We start from the raw sequence: 20,938 nt of genomic DNA on the forward strand, positions 1-20,938 counted from the left end.
TCTCCAAGGGCCTTCTCTTTTCCGCCGCCCCTCTGCTTTACCAAGCATGATGTCCTCCTTCAGGGGCTGTCACCCAATACCATGTCCAAGTTACGGGAGACAGTCTCGCCATCCTTCTAAGGAGCATTCTGGCTGTACTTGTTCCAAGACAGAATTGTCGGTTCTTTTGGTAATTCATGGTATTTTCCGTATTCTTTGCCAGCACCACAATTCAAATGCCATAGATTCTTTTCGGCTTTTTCTACTCAGTGTCCAACTTTCATGTGCTTATGAAGTAATTCAAAATCCTATGGCTTGGGTGGAAGCCCGCCCTCCCCCAGCCCTCAGAATGACATTGTTCCTTTTCAAAATCTTAAAGGTGTTTTCTGCAGCAGATTTGCTCAATGCAATGCATGCATTGCTTTTCTAAAAAAATGCATTCTCAATAAAAAGTCCTAAATATTTGAATATATAAAATAGTGCTTCATATAATTTTTTTCTGATTTTTTAAAGAAATAGCATCATCCAGACTATATATATAAGTATATGTAGTATCTAAACTGGAGGAAGGCTGAGATGTAGTCAGTTACTTCTATGCTTGTGGTTAGAATCCCATTTTAGAGGGCGCTTTCATTTACAGGATGAAGGTAAGTGCATCTTACCTTTAAGTTTCTGCCTTCAAACAGTGTGAACCAAGCCACCACCCTCATTTCCTTGGGGGTGTGAGCTACCGAAAGACAAAAAGCCTCTCCTCAAAGCTCCCCCTCCGTGTTTAAGAGCCATCTCCGCGGGAGGTACCCACCCGTGGAAGAAGAGCCACCAGTGCAGCATGGTCAGCATCTCAGTGTGGGGTGTTAAGGCTGAGGCAAGGAGACCATGAGACAGAACAGAAGACAGTGAGGCCGGGAGGCAGAGCAGTAGCTTGACTCTCTGACTCACAGATGATCGAGGGACCATGTGGGGAGACACCTGGCTGATGACTAAAGAGAGGTGTTGCTGTGCACCGTGCACCTCATATTTTCTGGTCCTGGCTTGTGGTAACCTGTTGGCTTCCCTAAAACTTCCACTTTCCAATTGTGAGTGCTGTCTGTGCGTGCTCTGTGGCCATTGCAATGAATCACCAAACCCAACAAGATGCAGTAGAGTGCCATGGAGGGAAGGCTGGAACCAAGTAAAGGAAGATGGAGGGTGGAAGCATGTCTGACTTCTGCCTTGTGGCCGCATAGGGAAGCCAGAGGAGGTCCGATATGCGCCCCCTGCAGCTCCCCCCACCAACGATCTGTAATATGGAGATGACATAGATTTTCTTGTTTTAAACGAGAGGCATTTCAACAATCTTCAGAAGGGGTTACCTCAACATAAAAGAAAAGGGTGGTGGTGGATTTCCTTGCATCAAGTGTGCTCTGACCTTATAGGACGGCTAAAACTGCCCCCCCGTGAGTTCCCGAGACTGTCTATAACTCTTTATGGGAGTAAAAGCCTCATCCTTCGCCTGTGGCGCAGTTGGTGGTTTCAAACTGTGGCCCTTGTGGCTAGCAGCCCAGTGAGTAACCCCTTGTACCACAGGGGCCTACCTCAATATAAAGCAAAAATTCCCCACAACTGGATAACTGGAAGGAAGACGGAAGTTGTCAAAGATTTTATTTTATCTGAATCAATGCTCATGGAAACAGCAGCCAAGAAAACAAATGACACGTTTGATTTGGGCGAATGTCGCGAAGGACTCTTTAAGGTGGCTGACCTCAGCCACGATCTTTCAGGTGAAAGTTGTGAGTAAGGACATTCAGAGAGGAATGGCACATTGAAATTAGTGGTGTTCACGAGGACTGTGACAAGCAAATGTCTTGGAAGAAGTACAGCTGAGATGCTCCCTGGAAGTGAGGAGGATGGGATTCCATCTCATGTACCTTGGGCCTGTGATGATCAGGAAGGACCAGTCCTGGGGAAGGATGATTTGCCCGGCACAGTCAAGGCCCTGTGAGGAAACCCTCAATGAGCTGGGTTGAGACCGGAGCCACGACAGTGGATTCGAGCATTGTGCTGAGTCTTCAGAGGGTGCGTGACGCCGTGGTGTCTCTGTTGTACGCAGAGGTGCTATTAATTGGAACCAAGTTGATGACCCCAACAACAAAAACAATCATAGTATTTTGCAAGTTACAAACCGGTTTCACGTTATGCTTGTGAAATGGATATATACGAAGGACAGTTTTTTTTATAGAGTTCAAGGCTCATAAATAAAAGCCTAATTCTTTTAAGAACCATTATAGAATATCTTACTTAAAAAACATTTCCTGATAATATATATCTTGACTAGTGTGTGTCAATATTGGCTAGGTTATAATTGGCTTAATCTTTCAATAATGAAAAAAACGTCATGCATCCTAACCTCCTTTGTATATGTGCTCGTGTAGCTTTTATAAGACTTTTATATTAACCTGTCATTACACATGTAGATAGATGCTAATTCGAGAATGTGTCCTTAGGCTCTTGCAGACCAATTTGAAGATACGACAACCTCTGTACTGGAGCGACTGAAGATTTTCTATTGCTGCCAGGTACCACCTCACTGGGCCATTCAGGTATTTTTCTTCTAGTTTGGAAAATGCATAACTGCCAAAGAGGGAAATGGACTAGAAAAGAATAAGTTTAAATTGTGTTATAAATGCCTGGGCGTTTCAATTACTTGAAATTGCTCTTTTGATTAAAGGCTTTTAAGAATTTTTTAAAGCTTTAAGATGACCTTGAAATCAAATTCTAGAAATTGAATAAGCCCTAGCCTACATGTTTTAATTTAGAAAATGTTTATGTTTCAGAAGGACGTTTAGAAATTTCTGCCAGAGCATGCGTCTTTTACGCAATTTGTTCACAAGCCAAAGAGAACTCTCACATAGGGTCACGATGAGTCATAATCCATGCGATGCCCCTGACTTGAGTTCTGGTGTAGACTGTGCTAGGTGCTGATCTACTCTCCCCCCTTTTGAGCGTGTGGACTACCTCTTGTAGTTCCCCAAGCTCTGTGTGGGATGGAGACTCTAGCTCCCCTACCTTCTTGTTCCTCCAATACTACAGGTATGGTACCCCTAACTTGTAAAACTTTAGAACTGTGTAGAGTGGTCAATGTTAATTTTATACAGGAGAAATTTGAGGCCTAGAGGTATCACTCTAGTTTTCCAGGTTGACCACACCCCATTACTGAGCTTGGTCTCTGCAGTCCTGACTTTTGGTGCAAGTAGCCCTCTTTTCAGAACTGTCGTCATCGTAATTATGCCTTCGAATAACAGCCTGCCTTTATTACACTTTTAGAATGCCCTGTGCGTTTTGGTCTACACTGTGAAATTCTAACAACTTTGTGAAGTATTCCCATTTTACAGATGAGGAAACAGCGTTCAGGGAGGTTAAGGAGCTATCGCGCTCTTAAGAGTCCCTCAGAAATGAGCGCCCAAGGATTCCAGCCAGAGATTTCAGAAGCCCGTGGTCATTTTAAGCAGCGCTCTGTCTCCTCTTGCTTGTCGACTATGCACCTGGGTCTTACTGTTGCTGGGCAGTGCCCTCAGGTCGATTCCAACTCAAAGTAACCCCGTGGGAAAGTTGGTCTACTGTCCCCTGGGGTTTCCTCGACTGTAATCTTTACAGGTGCGGACCGCCAGGGCGGCTTCTAACCACCCACCATGACGTAGAAATGCCCACACACCTTTCAGTGGCTCGGAGTTTTCTCATTACGAGATTCCTTCGTAAACAAAACAAAAACACCCAAACTCACTGCCATTGAGATGGTTCTGAGTCATAGTGACCCTGTGAGACAGGATAGAATTGCACAGTTTCCGAGACCGTGACTCTTTGTGGGAGTGGAGAGCCCCGTCTTTGTCCCACGGAGTGGTTGGTGGTACTGAACTGTTGACCTTGCGGTCAGCTGCCCAATGTGAAACCACTATGCCACCAAGGCTTCCTCTGGTTGGTTTTCTATTTCAAATAGAAGATCAGTTGCACATTGTAACTCACATATATACATTCTCAGTAAAATCTAAGAAAATAAGCCTTATGATATCATCTCACACGGAGTCCTGGTGGCCCAGCGCTTAAAACACTCAGCTGCTAAGCAGTGGGCCAGGGGTTTGAACCCAGCAACCTCTGCACAGGGAAAAGGTGAGGGAGTCTGCTTCCACAGAGCTTGACGGCCTTGTGGGCCCTGCGGGGCAGCTCTCCCCTCTCCCATAAGGTCAGAAGGGGCTCTGCTGCAGTTGGTTTATGTCATCCTCAGAGGAGTAGCTTTTTCATTAGCAATATGTCAACAGCTGGGATTTGTTGGCATGTTTTTGACCCCGGTCTGTGAGATTTAAGTGCTCTGGTACGATGTGGTTTGTGATGGATAAACATCTCAGACCCTGAGCTATTATTATAGCAAAACATGTGTCTGCTGAGGGTGTAGCTTTTAATCTGGGTCTGAACAGAAGCGTTAGGAAACTTAAATCGTGCTCAAGCAGAATTTAGGTTGAACGCTTGTTTTATCTGCCTACAAAGCTGTGGTTTTTAGTTTCCTCTGACAATTCAATAAACCAAAACCAAACTCATTGCCATTGGGTTGATGGTGACTCAGAGTAGTGACCCTAGAGGACAGGTAGAACTGCCCTTGAGAGTTTTCAAGCGTGTGACTCTTCACAGGAGTAGAAAGCCCTGTCTTTCTCAGATGGAGCAGCTGGTGTTTTTGAACCGCTGACCTTGAAGTTAGCAGCCCAACTCCTAACCACTGTGCCACCAGGGCTCCTTAGGCAACTGGATAGAGATCTTCTTAATGAAGTCATTTGGTCACTTTTTTGACTTGTGGAATGGTGCACTGTAGTAACCATAATTTCAGTGATCAATAAATAGTAGCCGAGCCCCGTCATAGTAAAGAAAGAATTCGTCTTTGCCACTAACTAGCTTGTAGCATGTTGGCTGCTCCATCTTGCTTCATGTGTTAAACAGAAGGATTGAATGGCTTGCTTCATGAGCACTCAGATCTGTTCCAGCTCCCACAGATTGCGTCCAGGTTTTGGAATAGTCCAGTCCTATAGTTGTGTGTGCAAGACGGAAATCCTGTGCCTCCCTCCTCCTCCTCCTCCTCCTCCTCCTCCTCCTCAGCTACAGTCTCAGAAACCTTATTTGTTTTGATGATACATTAGCTTTCCATTTGCAGATCTCTTTCACTTTGGCCATCACAAATATTCCCTATTCTGTAGTTTCATAACTTTTATTCTATAATGAAGCTCAAATGAGAAGAATTGTAAATGAGAAAACAGTACAACACAACTCTCACTAATAGGGGGCTAGACTGTATTAAAAAATTTCCTACTTTTTTAACTAAACACTCCCCATCCCCCTAACTCCTCATGACGGACCATTTGTAAACCACAGTGTATTTAGTGTTAAATATATTTATGTAAACTTTCCCGAGCCCCTTTTAACCTGGAAAAGACTAACTAAATTTGTTAGGGAAAAAAAACCCCTTAAAACCAAAATAACTGCCATCAACTGGATTCCGACTCATGCAGACCCTCTGGGACAGAGTAGGACTGCCCCCGAGGGTTTCTGAGAATGCAGCTCTTTATGGGAGTAGAAAACCTCATTTTCTCAGCAGAGTGGCTGGTGGTTTTGAACTGCCGACCTCGCGGTTAGCAGTTTAACATGTTACCACTGCACCACCACGGCTCATATTGAATGTGTTGAAAATCCATCTGTGAACCAGGATGAGAAGGAGCCGGCGCTGCCCTCTGATTGCAGTACACAGCCACTGGAGTGTGTGTGCGCCTTACACCATCTGCACTGACTGCTCGCCGTCCTTTCTTGTCCACGTACTGGTTCCCATCCTTACAAATCAGGGTCTGCCACACACCAGCTCTCTAGATAAAAGAAATACTTGTTTTGCTTATTAAGTCCTTAGTTCATAGGAAAGAAATTGGTATCCTAAGAAATTAGAATAGCTTCTATGTTGTCTTTTATTTTCTCTCTTCTTTGAGAGAAAGAATAAAAGAGAGAGAGAAAGAGATTGTGTATACTTCTAAGTTGAATAGGAATCTTTCGTTACATCCAAAACCATTAATCATTTTTAACTTGGTTTTTGTAGCGCCAACTTGCAAATTTACTCTCTGAGTTGGGATGTACCAGTTCAGCCCTTCAGATATATGAGAAACTGGAAATGTGGGAAGACGTTGTCATTTGTTTTGAACGAGTCGGACAGCACGGGAAGGTATGTCAGAGGCAATTCTTGAACTGGTGAGAACTTTTCATTCTGGGTGTTTTCCTAACTTGCTTGCTCTTTAAGCTCCTTTGTACCAATAAACAAAAAACAGTAAGACAGAGCTCCATGCCATCCAGTCGATTTCGACTCTGGCAGTCTCCCATGCACTCTGGAGGGATTCCACGGCTCAGTCTCGCCAACACAGGTCTCCAGGACTTTCTTCCACCTTTCCCTTGGAGGCTGAACATTCAACCATCTGCACTACCTCGGGCTGCCAACGTTTCTCAGTAGTTCTCTTTTAGATTTTTTTTCTTTTATGTTTTCCTTTTCTCTGTTTCTTCTGATTTCTGTTGGGTAGGTTTTTGTTGAAGTCCCCGGTGGTGTGGACGGTTAGCACATTTGACGGCTGACTTAAAGGTGGGGGTTCACAGAGGTGTCTTGGAAGAAGCAAGGCTGAGCGAACTACCTCTGACAGCTCGGCAGTTGAAAACCTTGCGGAGCGCAGTTCTACCTGACAGGCCTGCGTGCTCCAGGAGTCAGAATGACTTGGCGCCAAGTGGGGTTTCTTTTAAAGATGATTTTTACATGTAACAGATAAAAAAATCAAAACAAAATTGATGTGTTAGATATTCGAAATTTGGGAAAGAATGACACTGTGCATGGAAGGTAGAAACAATTCAAATGTCCATCAGTGGGTGACTAGAGAAATTATAGTATATTCCATACAGTGAAAGATAACTCAGCCAAAAAGAGATGCTTCAACATGGAGGACCCCCGGGCCCTAAAAGCACTTTGCTAAGTGACAGAGGAGCCCTCGTGGTGTGTCGTGGTTCCGTGTTGGGCTGCGATCCGCAAGGTCAGTAGTTTGAAACCACCAGCCCCTCCTTGGGAGAAAGACGGGGCTTTCTCTTCCCTACAGGGTTACAGTCAGAAACTCACCAGGGCAGTTCTACCCTGTCACGAGCATCGATAGGAATCACCATTGACTCGATGATGGCAGGGGGGTTTAGCTTTTTGGTTTTTATGTGAAAGAAGATAGAAACAAGGCACATCGTGTGATTGCATTTGGACGAGCTACCCAGAAGAGAAGCCCACAGAGAGAGAGCTGACTGGTGCTTACCAGAGGCTCGGGGACAGGGGACCGAGCAGTAACTGCTGAAGGAGTACGTGAATTTCCTTGTGGAGGTGGTGATAATGTTTGGAACTAGGTGGAGCTTGTGGTTACACACGTTGTGGATGTACTAAGTGCCACGGACTTGCTTGCTTTAAAACAGTGAATTTTATGTGATGTGCATTTTACCTAGCTTTCAAGAAAAACATTGATAGTACAAATAATGAAAGCCATGAAGGAAATGAAAGCCCTTTTGATCTATTTCCCTGTAGGGAAACTTCAACATGAATTTTTAGGAATTATTTTAAGCCTAGTGGATCAGAGGTGGCGGGCCTGTAGGGGATGCCTAGGAGGGACGCAGCTGGCCAGGCCTGTACCCCCTGGGGGCAGACGCCTTGTCAAGTTGGTAACGACATTAATTCTACTCTCAAATTGGGTCAAGAGGAAAATGTTGCAATATTTGCATCTGTTATTAATCTTTCGTTTTTCCTCTTGTAAATGATGAGAATTTAAAAAAACAGTAAGGGGTCCTGCATTATAAATAGCCATTAAAACCAACACATTGAAATCATATGTTAATTTTTGGCCCCAAATTTTAAACTGCTACATTTCCATCATTAGCATAATGCAAGAACCAGAAAGCCTAGAGCCTGGATCAGGTATCTCGGCCATCTCTCTACAAAGCAGTAGAGGTACAATTCCACAGGGTCTGTTTTCTCAAACACTTCTCTGATCATGCCTGTGTTAGAGTAATGGTAAAAATGTACATTCCCTTTTGGAAAAGAATAAATTGGTAAACCATTCTTGATTTGCACCCCCATCCCCCAAAGCACACTCCTTCTATTGTTTAGTTACTGATAGTAAAGGTCTTTAAATTATATTGGCTTAAGTGGCGTAGTGGTTATGTGATAGGCTGCTTACTGCAAGGTCAGCGGTTTGAAACCGCAGCTCAGCAGCTCCGCAGGAGAGGCTCTGGGCTCCCCGAAAGGGTCACAGCCTCAGAAACCCACAGAGGCAGTTCTGCCCTGTCCCGTCAGGTTTCCGTGAGTTGCCATCAACTCCACAGCAGTGAGGAGACACCAACATGAGAGTAAATGTGTACTGTGGATGATGATAGATTTTTATTTTTGGAAGAGATCTCCATAACTATTCACTCCAGCTTTCTCCTTTTCCAAATCCCTAATGGCGTGGACCTCACATTTTGCCAAAGATCTCAAAACTAGTTCCTGGTTATTTGCTTGGGAGGCAGCATGGCGTGGTATTTAGAAGTATGGCCTTTGGACCCAGACTTCCTAGATTCAGCAGTGGCCTTGCCATGCTACATGTTAGCCTGTTGATCTTGGACAAACAGATTAATTCTGTGGCCCCATTGAGGTGCCCAGGTGGCATAGTGGGTTCTGTGTTAGGCTGCTCACTGCCAAGGTCAGCAGACTTACGAGGGCCTCAATGGCAATGGGGTTTTTGTTGTTGTTGCTGCTGCCATCCCATTTCCTCCTCCCTTAAAGGTTCTGCGGGTTAATGTATGTGAAGTCCATAGAAGGGTGCATATTTATTGTTTACTGATCCGGGAGTTCTTACTACCAGGACAGAGTTGTTCTTATTTGAACATCTCTGAAATTGGGGTGTACCTGACAGTTGAGGGTGTCTTCCAGTGGCCAGTGCTCAGGTGCAGTCCGGTCTGTCATTGCCTGCACATGTGCAAATGTAGAACTATATCGGGTGCCATTGTTTCGATTGCGTGTGTGCAGGGATGTCAGCACTACATGCTTTGGGCTAAATTGCTACTAATAATGTCTTTAAAAGATTTCACTATGATTTGGCTTGAAATAAAACATTGTTGAATTAAAAAAATCAAAAAGGACAGAAACACCGCTGGGGGATGGACATTTGCTGATCGGGGAAGGAAGCATTTGTCACAGAAGAGATACCATCCCAGTTCCATGGCGTGGAGTCGATTCCACCTCACAGGAACCCTTTGAGACAAAGTAGAATTGGGCCAGAGGGTTGCCAAGGCTGCCATGTTGTTCTTGTTTTTTACCAAGATGTGTAAAGCCGAATTGCCTTTGAAAATGCCAAGCAATATATTGAAAGCAGCAAAAACATATTTTGCTGAGTAGGTTAAGCAAAAATAAAAACAGACTGGTGTGATTCACCCAAGGCATTATGTCATAGTGTAATTAAAACTTTTTTTTTAAGACTAAAAGTTCACTTTATCATTGATGGCATTTTCAAATATGGCATCATGTTTCTTCCCAGAAGTCCGTAAGATCAGGCACTTAGTTACTTTCCAGTGCCCATTGCTTGGCTCTAAAGTGTGTACAGATGTTCATTTAGCAAAGGAATGAATGGATGGTTGACTATCTCCCCAGCCCTCAGATAAAACAAAACATTTTATTGGGAGCTCTTACACATACCATAGCATTCCATAGTTCAGTCACTTCGACTGGTGTTGGACAATTGATACCACGGTCAGTTTCAAGACATTTTCTTTCTTCTTGAGTTCCTTGATGTGAGTTCCGTTTTCCTCCCCTTCCCCACTGTACCCCCAGCATCTTTATTCTGCGTATCTCTACAAGTTCCTCAGCCCTGATTTCATATCCCAAAAAACAGGAAAACCAATAACAAAAATTCTAGAGGGCAACCCACACTGACAAAATACATCAGAGATGAACCCCAATAAGGAAGAAGAGCAAGAAGAAAAAAGACGAAAAGTAACAACAGCACAAAAAAGTATTGAAAACCAGATCAGGCCCAAAGTGTTATCGAGGGTGGGGTGGGGCGGGGAATCAAGTGACAAATGTTTAGTCATTCAAGTCAGGCTTATCATTTTGATCTCCTGTAGTCATCTCTGCAGTACTGTTTGGTAATCAGTTTATTCCCATCCCTCGTGTATGGATCGAGGGAAACCACCAGAGGCTTATTTCCTGTGTAGATCTTGCAACTGTCTTTTGGTTTTCTACTCACCCATAGCCTTCTACAAACCAGAATCTCACAATTAGGCTCACAATTTCCCTCCTTCGGCTTCAGAGTATATGATTTACAATCCTTTGGTCACTGATGATGGTGTGCTTCTTCTTCGTGGACTTCGTTGACATCTCACTGAGATGGCTGCTTGTTTGGAACACGCCTTTAAGATGCTATTTTATCTGATAGGTGGGCATGGGTGGCTGAATAGCTGGCTCTCCATCTGATTTATGGCCTCATTTCTTTTCTCTGTGAGTAAGTAAATGAAAAGCTTTATTGAACTTTACCATTAATGCTTGACTGCTAACATAAAGGATGTCGGGTCAAACTCAGCCACCACTCCTTCAGAGAAAGACCCAGAGATCGGCTTACACAAAGATGAATCGCTAAGACATGCTATCAGGCTCTCCTCCTCTGTCGCTTGACGTTTTGATGGCACCCGACAACAATGGTTTTTGTGCATGTTTTAAAATATTAAATGTATTTAATTTTTTAGGAAATATGAAAAGTCGAGATTTTCCTTAATTGCCGAAGAAAATACTTCAGAAAGTAGTTTCACTACTAGAATTTAAAAACACTTACGTAGTAAGAATTGCCTTGTAGTGCCCATGTTTCTAATTCTAGAAAATGTGCATACTTTACTCTGTAGGAATGTATAGGTGCTTACTTTAATCTTTAGAACTTTTTGTGAGTTACAAACATCCCCCCAAATCTTGAAATGAAAGGTTGGTTTTAGCTTTTAACTTAACCCACAAAAGACCTATATTAGCTGTTTTTTAAATTTTGTATTTGTAGATCAGTTTAACTATGGACTTATAAAGTTTTGCCTCAAGTGGAAGCAAATGTTTTATTTCTTGAACAGCTGAGATTCTTTTAATGTTTGGTTAAATGCCAGCACTTGTCACCACATTTTGATTTAACTAGAAGTTTGCGAAATTTTAATCCTTGCATTTAATGCTTACTGGCATAATTTATTTTTAAAAGGCAGATTTGGAGCAATGCCCCATTCTAATGATTGTGTTTTGGTCTTTATGTTTGCATCCCACCATTAAACTTTCTAATTTAGAAACTACCTGCAAAAATTCTCGTGATCTGATGACCAATGGCACAATAACTGCAGTCAATTTTACCTGATTAGGGATCAGAACTGGGTCTCATCTGTAAGCATCTAATTCTTCCCCCCGCCTCGCCACGCTGATGGACAGAGACTGACCTGGCTCAAGCAGGCTTCAGAGGAGGGGACTAGATGGGTAGGGGCTCCCTTAACATTATACAGCCTTGATATTTATTACGCTACATTTGCAGATAATTGTAACCCCGTGCACCTTAAAACATATTTAAGGTGCAAGTAACTTTTATTTATAAAATAACCAAATGGGGTTTTGTTTGTTTGCTTTTTTTTTTGCAGGAAATGTGTCTTTTTCATATTTTCATTTTTGTTTCTTATAAGATTTTTTGGTGTACAATTTAAAAGATGTCTAACAAGTCCTTTTCTGAGACTACAGCATGAGCTTCCTAAAAGAAAAGTCTGACTAGGTCTCTCTGTCAGTTTATTGTACTGTGGTGGCTTGTGTGTTACTGTAATGCTGAAAGCAATGCAACTAGTATTCCAAATACCAGCAGGGTATTTAGCAGAGACTCAGACAAAGAACGGACTACAAAGAGCGGCTAGGCTGCCCACTTTGGAAGAATCCGCCAACGAAACCGTATGGATAACACGGATGCATTGTCAGATACTGAGCAGCACCTCATGAATAGCAACAGAGTATTGTCAGAGATAATGACAGAAGGTGAGTCCCTTAGGTTGGAAGGCACTCACAATATGACCGAGGAAGAGCTGCCCTCTCAAGTTAGACCCCTCCGTGATGGCATGGAGGGAGCAGAACCTTCTGTCCCTCCATGTACTGATGGAACATGACTCCAAATGGGAAAAAAAACGGCTGCAAACACCTATTAATAATTGGAATGTGGATTGTGTGAAGTATGTATCTAGGAAAGTTGGAAGTCATCAAAATGAATTGGCCAACATAAAGATAGATTTCTTAGGCATTAGTGAACTAAAGTGAACTGGTATTGGCTATCTTGAATCATATAGTCATATGGTTTACTAATGGCAGACTCAAGTGGAATGGTGTTGCATTCATCATCAAAAAGGACATTTCAAGATCTATCTTAAAATACAACACTGTCTGATTGCATAACTATCCACTTATATAGAAATCCAATCAATACAATTGATGCACCAGCACTGAAGTTAGTGATGAAGAAATAGAAGAATTCTACCCATGTCATCTTCAGTCTGAATTTGATCGAGATCTTTGATCATTATTGGTTTATGGAATGCAAAAATTGGAAACAGAAAGGAGCAACAGTTGGAAAATATGGTCTTGGTGATAGAAATGAGGCTGGTGATCACATGATAAAACTTTGCAAGACCAACTCATTGCAAATACCTTTTTTTTTTAACAACACAAATGACAACTATACATGTGACTTCACCATATGGGATAAACAGAAATAAAAATGATTTCGTCTGGGGGAAGAGAGGATGAAAACTCAGTATCTGCAGGTAAAAGGAAACCAGGGTGACTGGAACATAGCAAATGCTCACGATGTAAGCTGAGGTTGAAGCTGAGGAAAATACAGGCATAGGAGAGCCAAAACACAACCTTGAATTTTGAGAACATCTGAAGGACAGAGTTAATGCATTGAACACTAAGACAGAAGACCTGATGAGCCGTGAGATAATGTCAAAAACCTACATGAAGAAAGCAAAAGGCCATGAAAAAAAATCAAAGTGAAGTATCAGAAGAGTCCCTGAAACTTGATCTAAATCATAGAGTAGCTAAAGTAAATGGAAGAGATGATGAGGTAAAAGGGCTACAGAGAACATTTCAGAAGGCTTAGAGAACAAAAAAGGAAGAGCACACAGCATCTCCTCAACCGAAACAACTGGAGAAAACAGTCATACACCAAGGCGTACTGTTGAAAGATTCTATGAGCAAAATATTGAATGATGCAGGAAACATCAAAAGGAAATGAAAGGAAGACACTATCAAAAAGAAGCTGCTGACATTCAACTACTTCAAGAGACAGCATGTGCCTAAGAATCAGTGATAGCGAAGGGAGCCTTTCAAGCTGCACTGAAGGCATTAGCCCAAACTAGGCTCCAGGCGTTGATGGAACGTCAATGGGAATGTTCAGTGAACTGAGGAAGCACTTGAAGCACTCACTCATCTATGCCAAAGATTTTGCAAGACAATTCCCTGGCCAGCTCACTGGAAGAAAAGCCATATTTGTATACATTTAGCAGAATGCACAAATTATAGAACAATATCAATGATGTTACATGCAAGTAAAACAGTTGATTTTAGTTGCAGTAGTCCAGTAGTACAGAAATTGCAGCTACCAGAAATTCAAACCAGATTTAGAAGAGGCTGCAAGGGGGTATCATTATTGATGTCAGTGTATCTTGATTGAAAGTAGAGAACACCAAGGAAATGTTTACTTTTGTTTTATTGATTATGCAAAAACTTCAACTGTATGGATCATAACAAAATGGATAGGCTTGAGAAGATTGAGAATTCAGAGCAGTTCATTGTGTTCATGTGGAAACAGTGCACACATCAAGAGGTAGTTGTGCAAACAGAACAAGGCAATGCCTACATGGTTTAAAATCAGGAAAGGTGTGCATCAGGGTTGTGTCTTCTCACCTAACCTCTTCACTGTGTGTGCTGAGCAAATCATCAGAGCACCTGGACTATATAAAGGAGAATGTGGCATCAAGATTGGAGAAAGGAGATATGGACACCCTGACACAGGCATACCCTGCGATATGCTTTCTGAAAGTGAGGAGGTCTTGTAGCACTTGCTGATGAAGCTCTAGGTTTGCAGCCTTCTTTATGAATTAAAACTCAATGTAAAGAAAACCAACATCCTCACATCTGGACCAATAGGTAACATCCGGATAAATGGAAGAAAGATTGAAGTTGCCAAGGATTTTGTCTTGTCAAAGATTTTGCCTGCTTGGATCCACAGTCAAGAGATCAAAAGACAGGTAGCATTCGGTAAATCTGCTGCATAGAACCTCTTTAGAATATTGAAAATCAAAGATGTTTGAGGAATAAGGTACACCTGACCCAAGCCATGGTATTTTCAGTCACTCATGTGCATGTGAAAGTTGGACATTGAAGAAAGAAGATCGAAGAAGAACCAGTGCTTTGAATTGTGGTGCTGGAGCAGAACAGTGAAAGTACCATAGCATGTTGAAGAACAATCCAATCTGTCTTGGAAGAAGTACGGCCAGAGTACTTCTTAGAGGCAAGGGTGGCAAGGCTTCATCTTACATACTTGGAACATGTCAGTCTCTGGAGAAGGACATCATGCGTGGTCAAGTGGAAGGGCAGCAGTAAAGAGGTAGGTCCTTGACAAGATGGGCTGACACAATAGTTGCAACAGTGGGCTCAGGCATAAGAGCAATTTTGAGGACCAAGACGTGTTTCGTTCTGTTGACTACAAGGTCTCTATGGGTCAGAACGGACTTGATGGTACTTAACAACAACACAGCAACAAAGACCTTGGAAGGATGAGGAGCCGTTAGATGCTTACCCACTACGCACCATTAGACTTCTGGCCCGTCCCTGACAGGGATCAGGCCCTGAGATCTGAGTAAAAAATATGGGTGAATGGTAAGTATAGTCAGGATTAAAAAGAGGAGAGAAAAAGTTTCATTATAATCGAGGCGATTTACTTATACTCGAGTCAGAAGGAATTATCAAAACAAACTGCCTTTGGCTGCGATTTGTGCCTTGGTTTTGTGAATTAGTGGCAGGATGAGTGATTGGAAGGGGAGCTGGTAGACCAACAACTATTCGAAGGCCTCCTGGCAAAGAAAGAAGAGCAGTGAACTGGAGGACCAGAGTCATGCAAACAGCGTCTTGCGGACTATAGAAACGACAGCATTAGGCTTAGCCATTAGAAACTCCTCCATTCCAAGCAAGTGTAAAGAGGGCAGGCTAAGAATTGAAGTCAGACCCCCCGCCCCTGCTGACTATAGTCTTAGCCTTTAAAAGAAGTTTGTGAGTGGCTACGTGTCTGTGTGCATAGACCTCGCACAACTTAGCTCACAGTCTAACTCTCGTCTTTCCCCTGAAGCACAGAGTGCGCAGCGGCCCCGGCTGGGTCTCAGACAGGCGAATGCTCCCCTCCGCTTGTAGTGTGAAGGCAGATGGTCGGGGAGACGAAAGACCGCACCGAGGCACCTTCTGTTCTAGAAGCTCAGGGACAACCCTTCTGCAAAAGGCAGTTTACTTGTAGTCTCAATTCTTCCCGTATGAACAGCCATTGAGAGGTGAAAAGTGCAAAACACTTCGCCCGCCCGTCAGTCCCTCCCAGCTCGAGGTCTTCTGCGGGGTGCTGCTGAGGCCCGTCCACTTCCTCACAGAGCCAACTGTTCACTAATTGCTTTCTACATTTATGTGTGTGACGGCATCCTGCTCTGCTGGCCTGCCTCTTCAGAGAGTCCTTGCCAACATAAATAATCCCGCCCCAAGATAAAACAAAATAATTAAAAACAGGCTGAGTTCTCATCCAATTAGGCGCTCACCTCCTATCTGTCTTCCCAAGTCATAGAGTATTTTCAAGTATTTGGCTCTCTCAGGGAAGCACCACAGGTTTTAGCTTACAGATCTAATATCTAATTTTTAAAGGATTAGCAATAACCGTGATGGGAGTTCGGTGTGGAAAGGAGTGGAGGCCAAGGGGCAAGGAAGGTATGAGCTCAGAGTCCCCAATCTGCCAATTACTAACGCTAATCAGTAAAATGGCAACTTAATCCATATTACCTACAAGTGTTGCGGACTCTACAGGGCACTTTCCAAATAACTAGATAGAAAATGTGGCACACAGGAGGCGCTGTATTCTTTCCCTTCAATAATCATAACAGGCTCATCCTACCGGGAAGTTCCTAGTTTACTCTCCTGAAGTTAAGCAGTTACAATGGTAGCAATTCTTGATTTACTTTGAGTCAGTGAACAGTCAGGCAGTGGGTGGAGAGGTAGAGTTCCCCCAAAATGAAAGGTCCCTAGTGTCCGGCCCCTTTGGAAGTTCATTTCAGTGCACTAACTGTAACCAGATATATTTGCGTAAATATGGTCCCTGACTTGCACCATAATCAAATTACAAAGAAATATACTTGCAACCTTTGTTTGAAGAGTCATATCATTATTCGCATTACCAGTGCATCGTTTACTGATGATTTCATCTGATGCCAACTTCCAAAGACAAATAAGAATTCAGATTTATAAAAACCTTAAAAACTTGTTAAAAAGTAAGAAAGAGGTATTTGATTGATGTCAGAACGAACTTTGGATGGCGTCATTGGAGCAGAACACCCGTGTAAGTTGGGGACCGCCTGAACTGGTACATGCCAGGTTTAGACCGACCGGGTGCTGGTGAGGAGATGAGTAACTGAGACGGGCCCAGTCAGTTGCAGTTTGGTAGGTAAGCTAAGCCAGCCAGTGAGGCGTTGACTCTCATGAGCATACAGGGGACAGCACCACACATTGGCAGGGGTTCATCAAGCAAACGCTGCAGAGAAGCTTGAAGATTTAGAAGAGTTAGGTGAAAGAGGGCCAGTGTTCTAGACCGACAACAGCCTGTTCAAAGGTTCTGAAATGAGATAAGAGCATACGTTGTGGAAATTATAAGTGTTTTGCTGGAATTTTTCGTACAGTCTAGATGGGAAAGATGGAGATGGTCTAAGACAAGATAAAATGAGTGTCTCTGGTGAGGTAAGCAGGAGACAGACCATGAGTGATAAGGAAGCCACTCATTCTGAACCGTGGGAAGAATCTAATGCGGTGGTTCTCAACTTTCCTAATGCCGTGGCCCTTTAATACACTTCCTCATGTGGTGGTGATCCCGTATGTGGTCCTATCTGCATGTGGGCGGATCCACCTGGAGACGGATAGCGGAGTGGTGTCTCGGTTCTTAAGATCATCAGAAATAGGGTCTTAGGCGACCCCTGTGAAAGGGTTGTTCAACCCCAAAGGGGTTGCGACACAGGGGTTGGGAACTGCTGATCTAATGTCTTTTTGGAAGCTCATTCTATAGTCTAGAAAGAGGATTTGTGGGAGATATTTTAAATCATACAGAAAATAACAGTAACAATTTTGTTAAATGCCGTTGACTCATTTTCCACGCATTGTGACCTTGTGCACAATAGAACGAAATAGTCTGTGCTGTGTTAGTCCAGGTTGACTAGAGAAGCAAATACAGGAGACTCTTGTGTAAGAGAGAACTTTATATCAGAGCAACTGTACATTAAGAAAACATCCCAGCTCAGTCCAGATCAAGTACATAGGTCCAATATTCCCCCAAGTACATAAATTCCTCTTTAGATTCATGCAGCCATGTACTGACGCAGGCAGTCAGTGGTGTCACTCACTGACGCCAGATGCAGGAAGATCACAGGCCAATGGGTGGAAAGTCTTGTGGATCCAGTGGTGGTAGAAGCATTTCAGTGTGGTGTGAGTCACCATGTGGCTCCTCCAGCTCCAGGGCTCTGGCTCCATCAGCATAGCTCCATGAGGCTTGTCAACAAGAATGTCTCGCAGGGATAGTCTGTGTGTCTCATTTCCAGCGAGCTATTTATCTCTGTAGTGCCTCCAAATGAGGTCATCAAGCTGCAGCCTGATTGACAGGCTAAACTCCCCCCCTTCACTCTTCATAGTCTCCAGTGGTCACCGGATTAAGTAACTGCCACATGCACTGTCCTAACAGTTCATTGTTGCAGCCACTGGGTCAATCCTCTTGTTGAGGACCTCCGTCTTCTTCGCTGCCCCTCTACCAACCGTGATGTCCTTTTCCAGGAGCTGGTCTCTCCTGATAATATGTCCGTAGTACATGAGAAGAAATCTTGCCTTCTTTGCCTTCATAAGGAAGGCTCTGACTACTTCTTCTAAGACAGATGTATTTATTCTTTTGGCAGTACATGCTACTTTTAACATTCTCACCAGCACCATCATCCAAATCCATCAATTCTTCTTTGGTCTTCCTTATTGTGCAGCTTTAACAAGCATAGGAGACGATGGACAATACCATAGCTTGGGTCAGGCATACCTTATTTTCAACACTTTAAACATGTGCAGTAGATTTACTCTGTACAACGTGTCATTTGGTCTCCTAACTGCTACTTCTAGGAGGACTGACTGTGGATCCAAAAAGAAGAAATCTTTTCTAACTTTAATCTTTTCTCTGTTTATCTCGATGATACATATTGGTCCAGTTGTGGGGACTTTTGTTTGTTTGTTTTTTACATTGACTTACAATCATATTCAAGGCTGCAATCCTCGATCCTCATCAGACATGCCTTAAGTCTTCTTCACTTTCAGGAAGCAAGGTTGTGTCACCTGCATGTTGCAGATTGTTCCCATTCTTCTCAAAGTTTTCCATAGTTTGTTAGGATCCACACAGTTGAACACCTTTGCATAGTCCATAAAAGACAAGGAATCATCTTTCTGGTATTCTGTGCTTTGAGCTGAGATCTGTCTGACACCACCAGTGATGACTCAGAAGGCTTCATTCCAACAGGCTTGACTCAATTCATGTCATCCTGGTTGACTCCACTCCCAGAAAGCAGGTCCCAGGAAACACTTTGAGTGCCCATGGGCCTGCGGGCCCATTCTCCAGCACTGCTTCTGACAATGTTCTGCTTCAATTTTGGGCATTCAGGCCTGTGGCCCTTGCTCTAACTAGCCCAGGTTTCTAGGGTCAATTAAGTTGGGTTTTATTTCAGCTGTAATTACAAGTCCTGCTTGAATCTTGACTGACTTAATTTTATCCTGAGACTTGCTAGGTTTGTATTTTCATTGGGGAAAAAAAATCACTAAGGTTAATCATTAGTCATGTGGAATTACAGAATCAAGGAGATTGTTGAAACACCCTAGTTTTGCATGTCAGTGTGGGAGGGGGCGTGTTCCTGAGCTTGCAGCTGACAGGGTTCTTGCAAGCACGCCACAAATTCATGGCAGTCAGTTGCCCATTTAAATTTAAATTTCTTCCATCCTATAAAAATGTGCACACATACTTTCCCACCGGGAAGTAGTAACCCTTTGCAGAAGAAAACAAAGATATCCGGTCACTCACATTGTGATAGTCACAAGTAATTCACAACGGCAGAGCACAGTGCCTTGGTGCTTTATTTATGGTCATTGGACATACCTTTTGGAGTCTCTTCCCCCTGGTGATAAATTTTGTAAACTGAGCAAGTGACAGGAAGGCGAACACAGAACAATCTGGAGAGAGGAAAGAAGACTAGTTGAAGAAAGGCAGTCTATTGCCTGTGAACAGTGCCCTGGGGAAAGATAATTCTTTTGGCAGGAGGAAGAGGCATGAGATCTCAAGGAGAAAGAATGGACTTATCCAGACAAAAATGTGGAAGGAATTTGAGGAAAGAAGAGGTCAGTTCAGAGCAAGCAGGAGACCACGTTAACCCTCCTCACCTTATTGAGGAATCGACTCCTCCGTGATCCAGTGCACCCACCTGCTAGGATCACAGTGCCTAGAACTAATACCCTTTGGTAGCAAAAAGTCAATACCTCTCATCACGACCACTTTCCCCTCGCTTATGCGAGTTTCTTCAGGTACAATGTAGTGGAAGACATACTTGAAATTCTTGTACCTTAGCATTTCTAAACGCAAAGGCCGATTCCTGTTTCAATTTCATTGGTGTATTTTATCTTCTTTACAATATTTCACTCACTAGATCTGTGTTCAATCGTGTGTCTTAGGCCCCTGACAAATCTTTCTAGCCCGTGGTGCAGTGTAGAATATGTAGGTAGAATAAACATTTTAACCTCTAGCAGGTGCTTTGAAGCCATGATTAGACATCCGGGGCTGGAGACTCTTTGTAGCACAGAAGACTTGGAGGGCGGCAGTTGCTTACAGTCTGTGTTACAGACGCTGCAATCTTTAAGGTCGATGATAATGTCTCCTTTCCACTTCTGATTTCAGTAGTTTGTAGAAGCGCCCCTTTGTATTCCTTGGTCAGTCTAATGAAAAGTCCATCAGTTTCATCTGCCTCGGTTCTGCTCATTCTTTGTTTGCTTTGGGTTTGGCTGTTGCTTTTTTCTGGTTGTGCACAGTGGCTGGTCTGGTTATTTATTTGCAGTCTATGTTTCTTTCACTGAATCTTACACATTTGTATTTTATTCACCTCAAAGTATTCTCAGTGTTCCATATGGTTTCTTTTTTGACTTGATTATTTAGTTTTTAATTTCCAGATCTTTGAGGATTTCCCCAACCTCTTTCTATTCCTGATTTATAATTCCATTGAATTGCTTGGTAAACATACTTTTTATTATTAACTCCCTACATATTTATCAAGACGTTTAAAATGTTATATGTGATGATTCTCGAAGTCAGGGTTTGTTGTTGTTTAGTGTCTTCTCTGAACTACTTTGGTGATGTCTGAATCCTTGGTCCTGATCTGCTATGGGCATCGTTGCTTGATTACCCTCATTGTCAGCTGTGCTGTTCTGCATTGCCTGGGATGAGTAAGTCTCCCAGCCTTTGCCAAGAATCTCTGTGGATGTGTTCTGCACTCAGCCAGGCACTGGACAACCCTGCATCGCCTCCCCTTCCTGCTTGTGCAGAAAGCCTCAAGGTCA

The 20,938-nt window shown here is 43.1% G+C and overlaps 1 protein-coding gene across 3 annotated transcripts in view; it reads left to right on the top strand.

The window, feature by feature from the left end:
• TTC27 (tetratricopeptide repeat domain 27) overlaps positions 1-20,938 on the top strand; it is a 156,560-nt gene that overhangs the window by 88,133 nt on the left and 47,489 nt on the right. For all 3 annotated transcript variants that reach the window (XM_075535540.1, XM_075535541.1, XM_075535542.1), the window contains exons 11-12: positions 2,463-2,558; positions 6,080-6,202. In XM_075535540.1, the coding sequence (XP_075391655.1) occupies positions 2,463-2,558; positions 6,080-6,202 (219 nt within the window). The remainder of the gene's footprint in view (positions 1-2,462; positions 2,559-6,079; positions 6,203-20,938) is intronic.

The sequence above is a fragment of the Tenrec ecaudatus genome, chromosome 17 (genome assembly GCF_050624435.1).
Source record: "Tenrec ecaudatus isolate mTenEca1 chromosome 17, mTenEca1.hap1, whole genome shotgun sequence".
NCBI classification, from domain to species: Eukaryota; Metazoa; Chordata; class Mammalia; order Afrosoricida; family Tenrecidae; genus Tenrec; species Tenrec ecaudatus.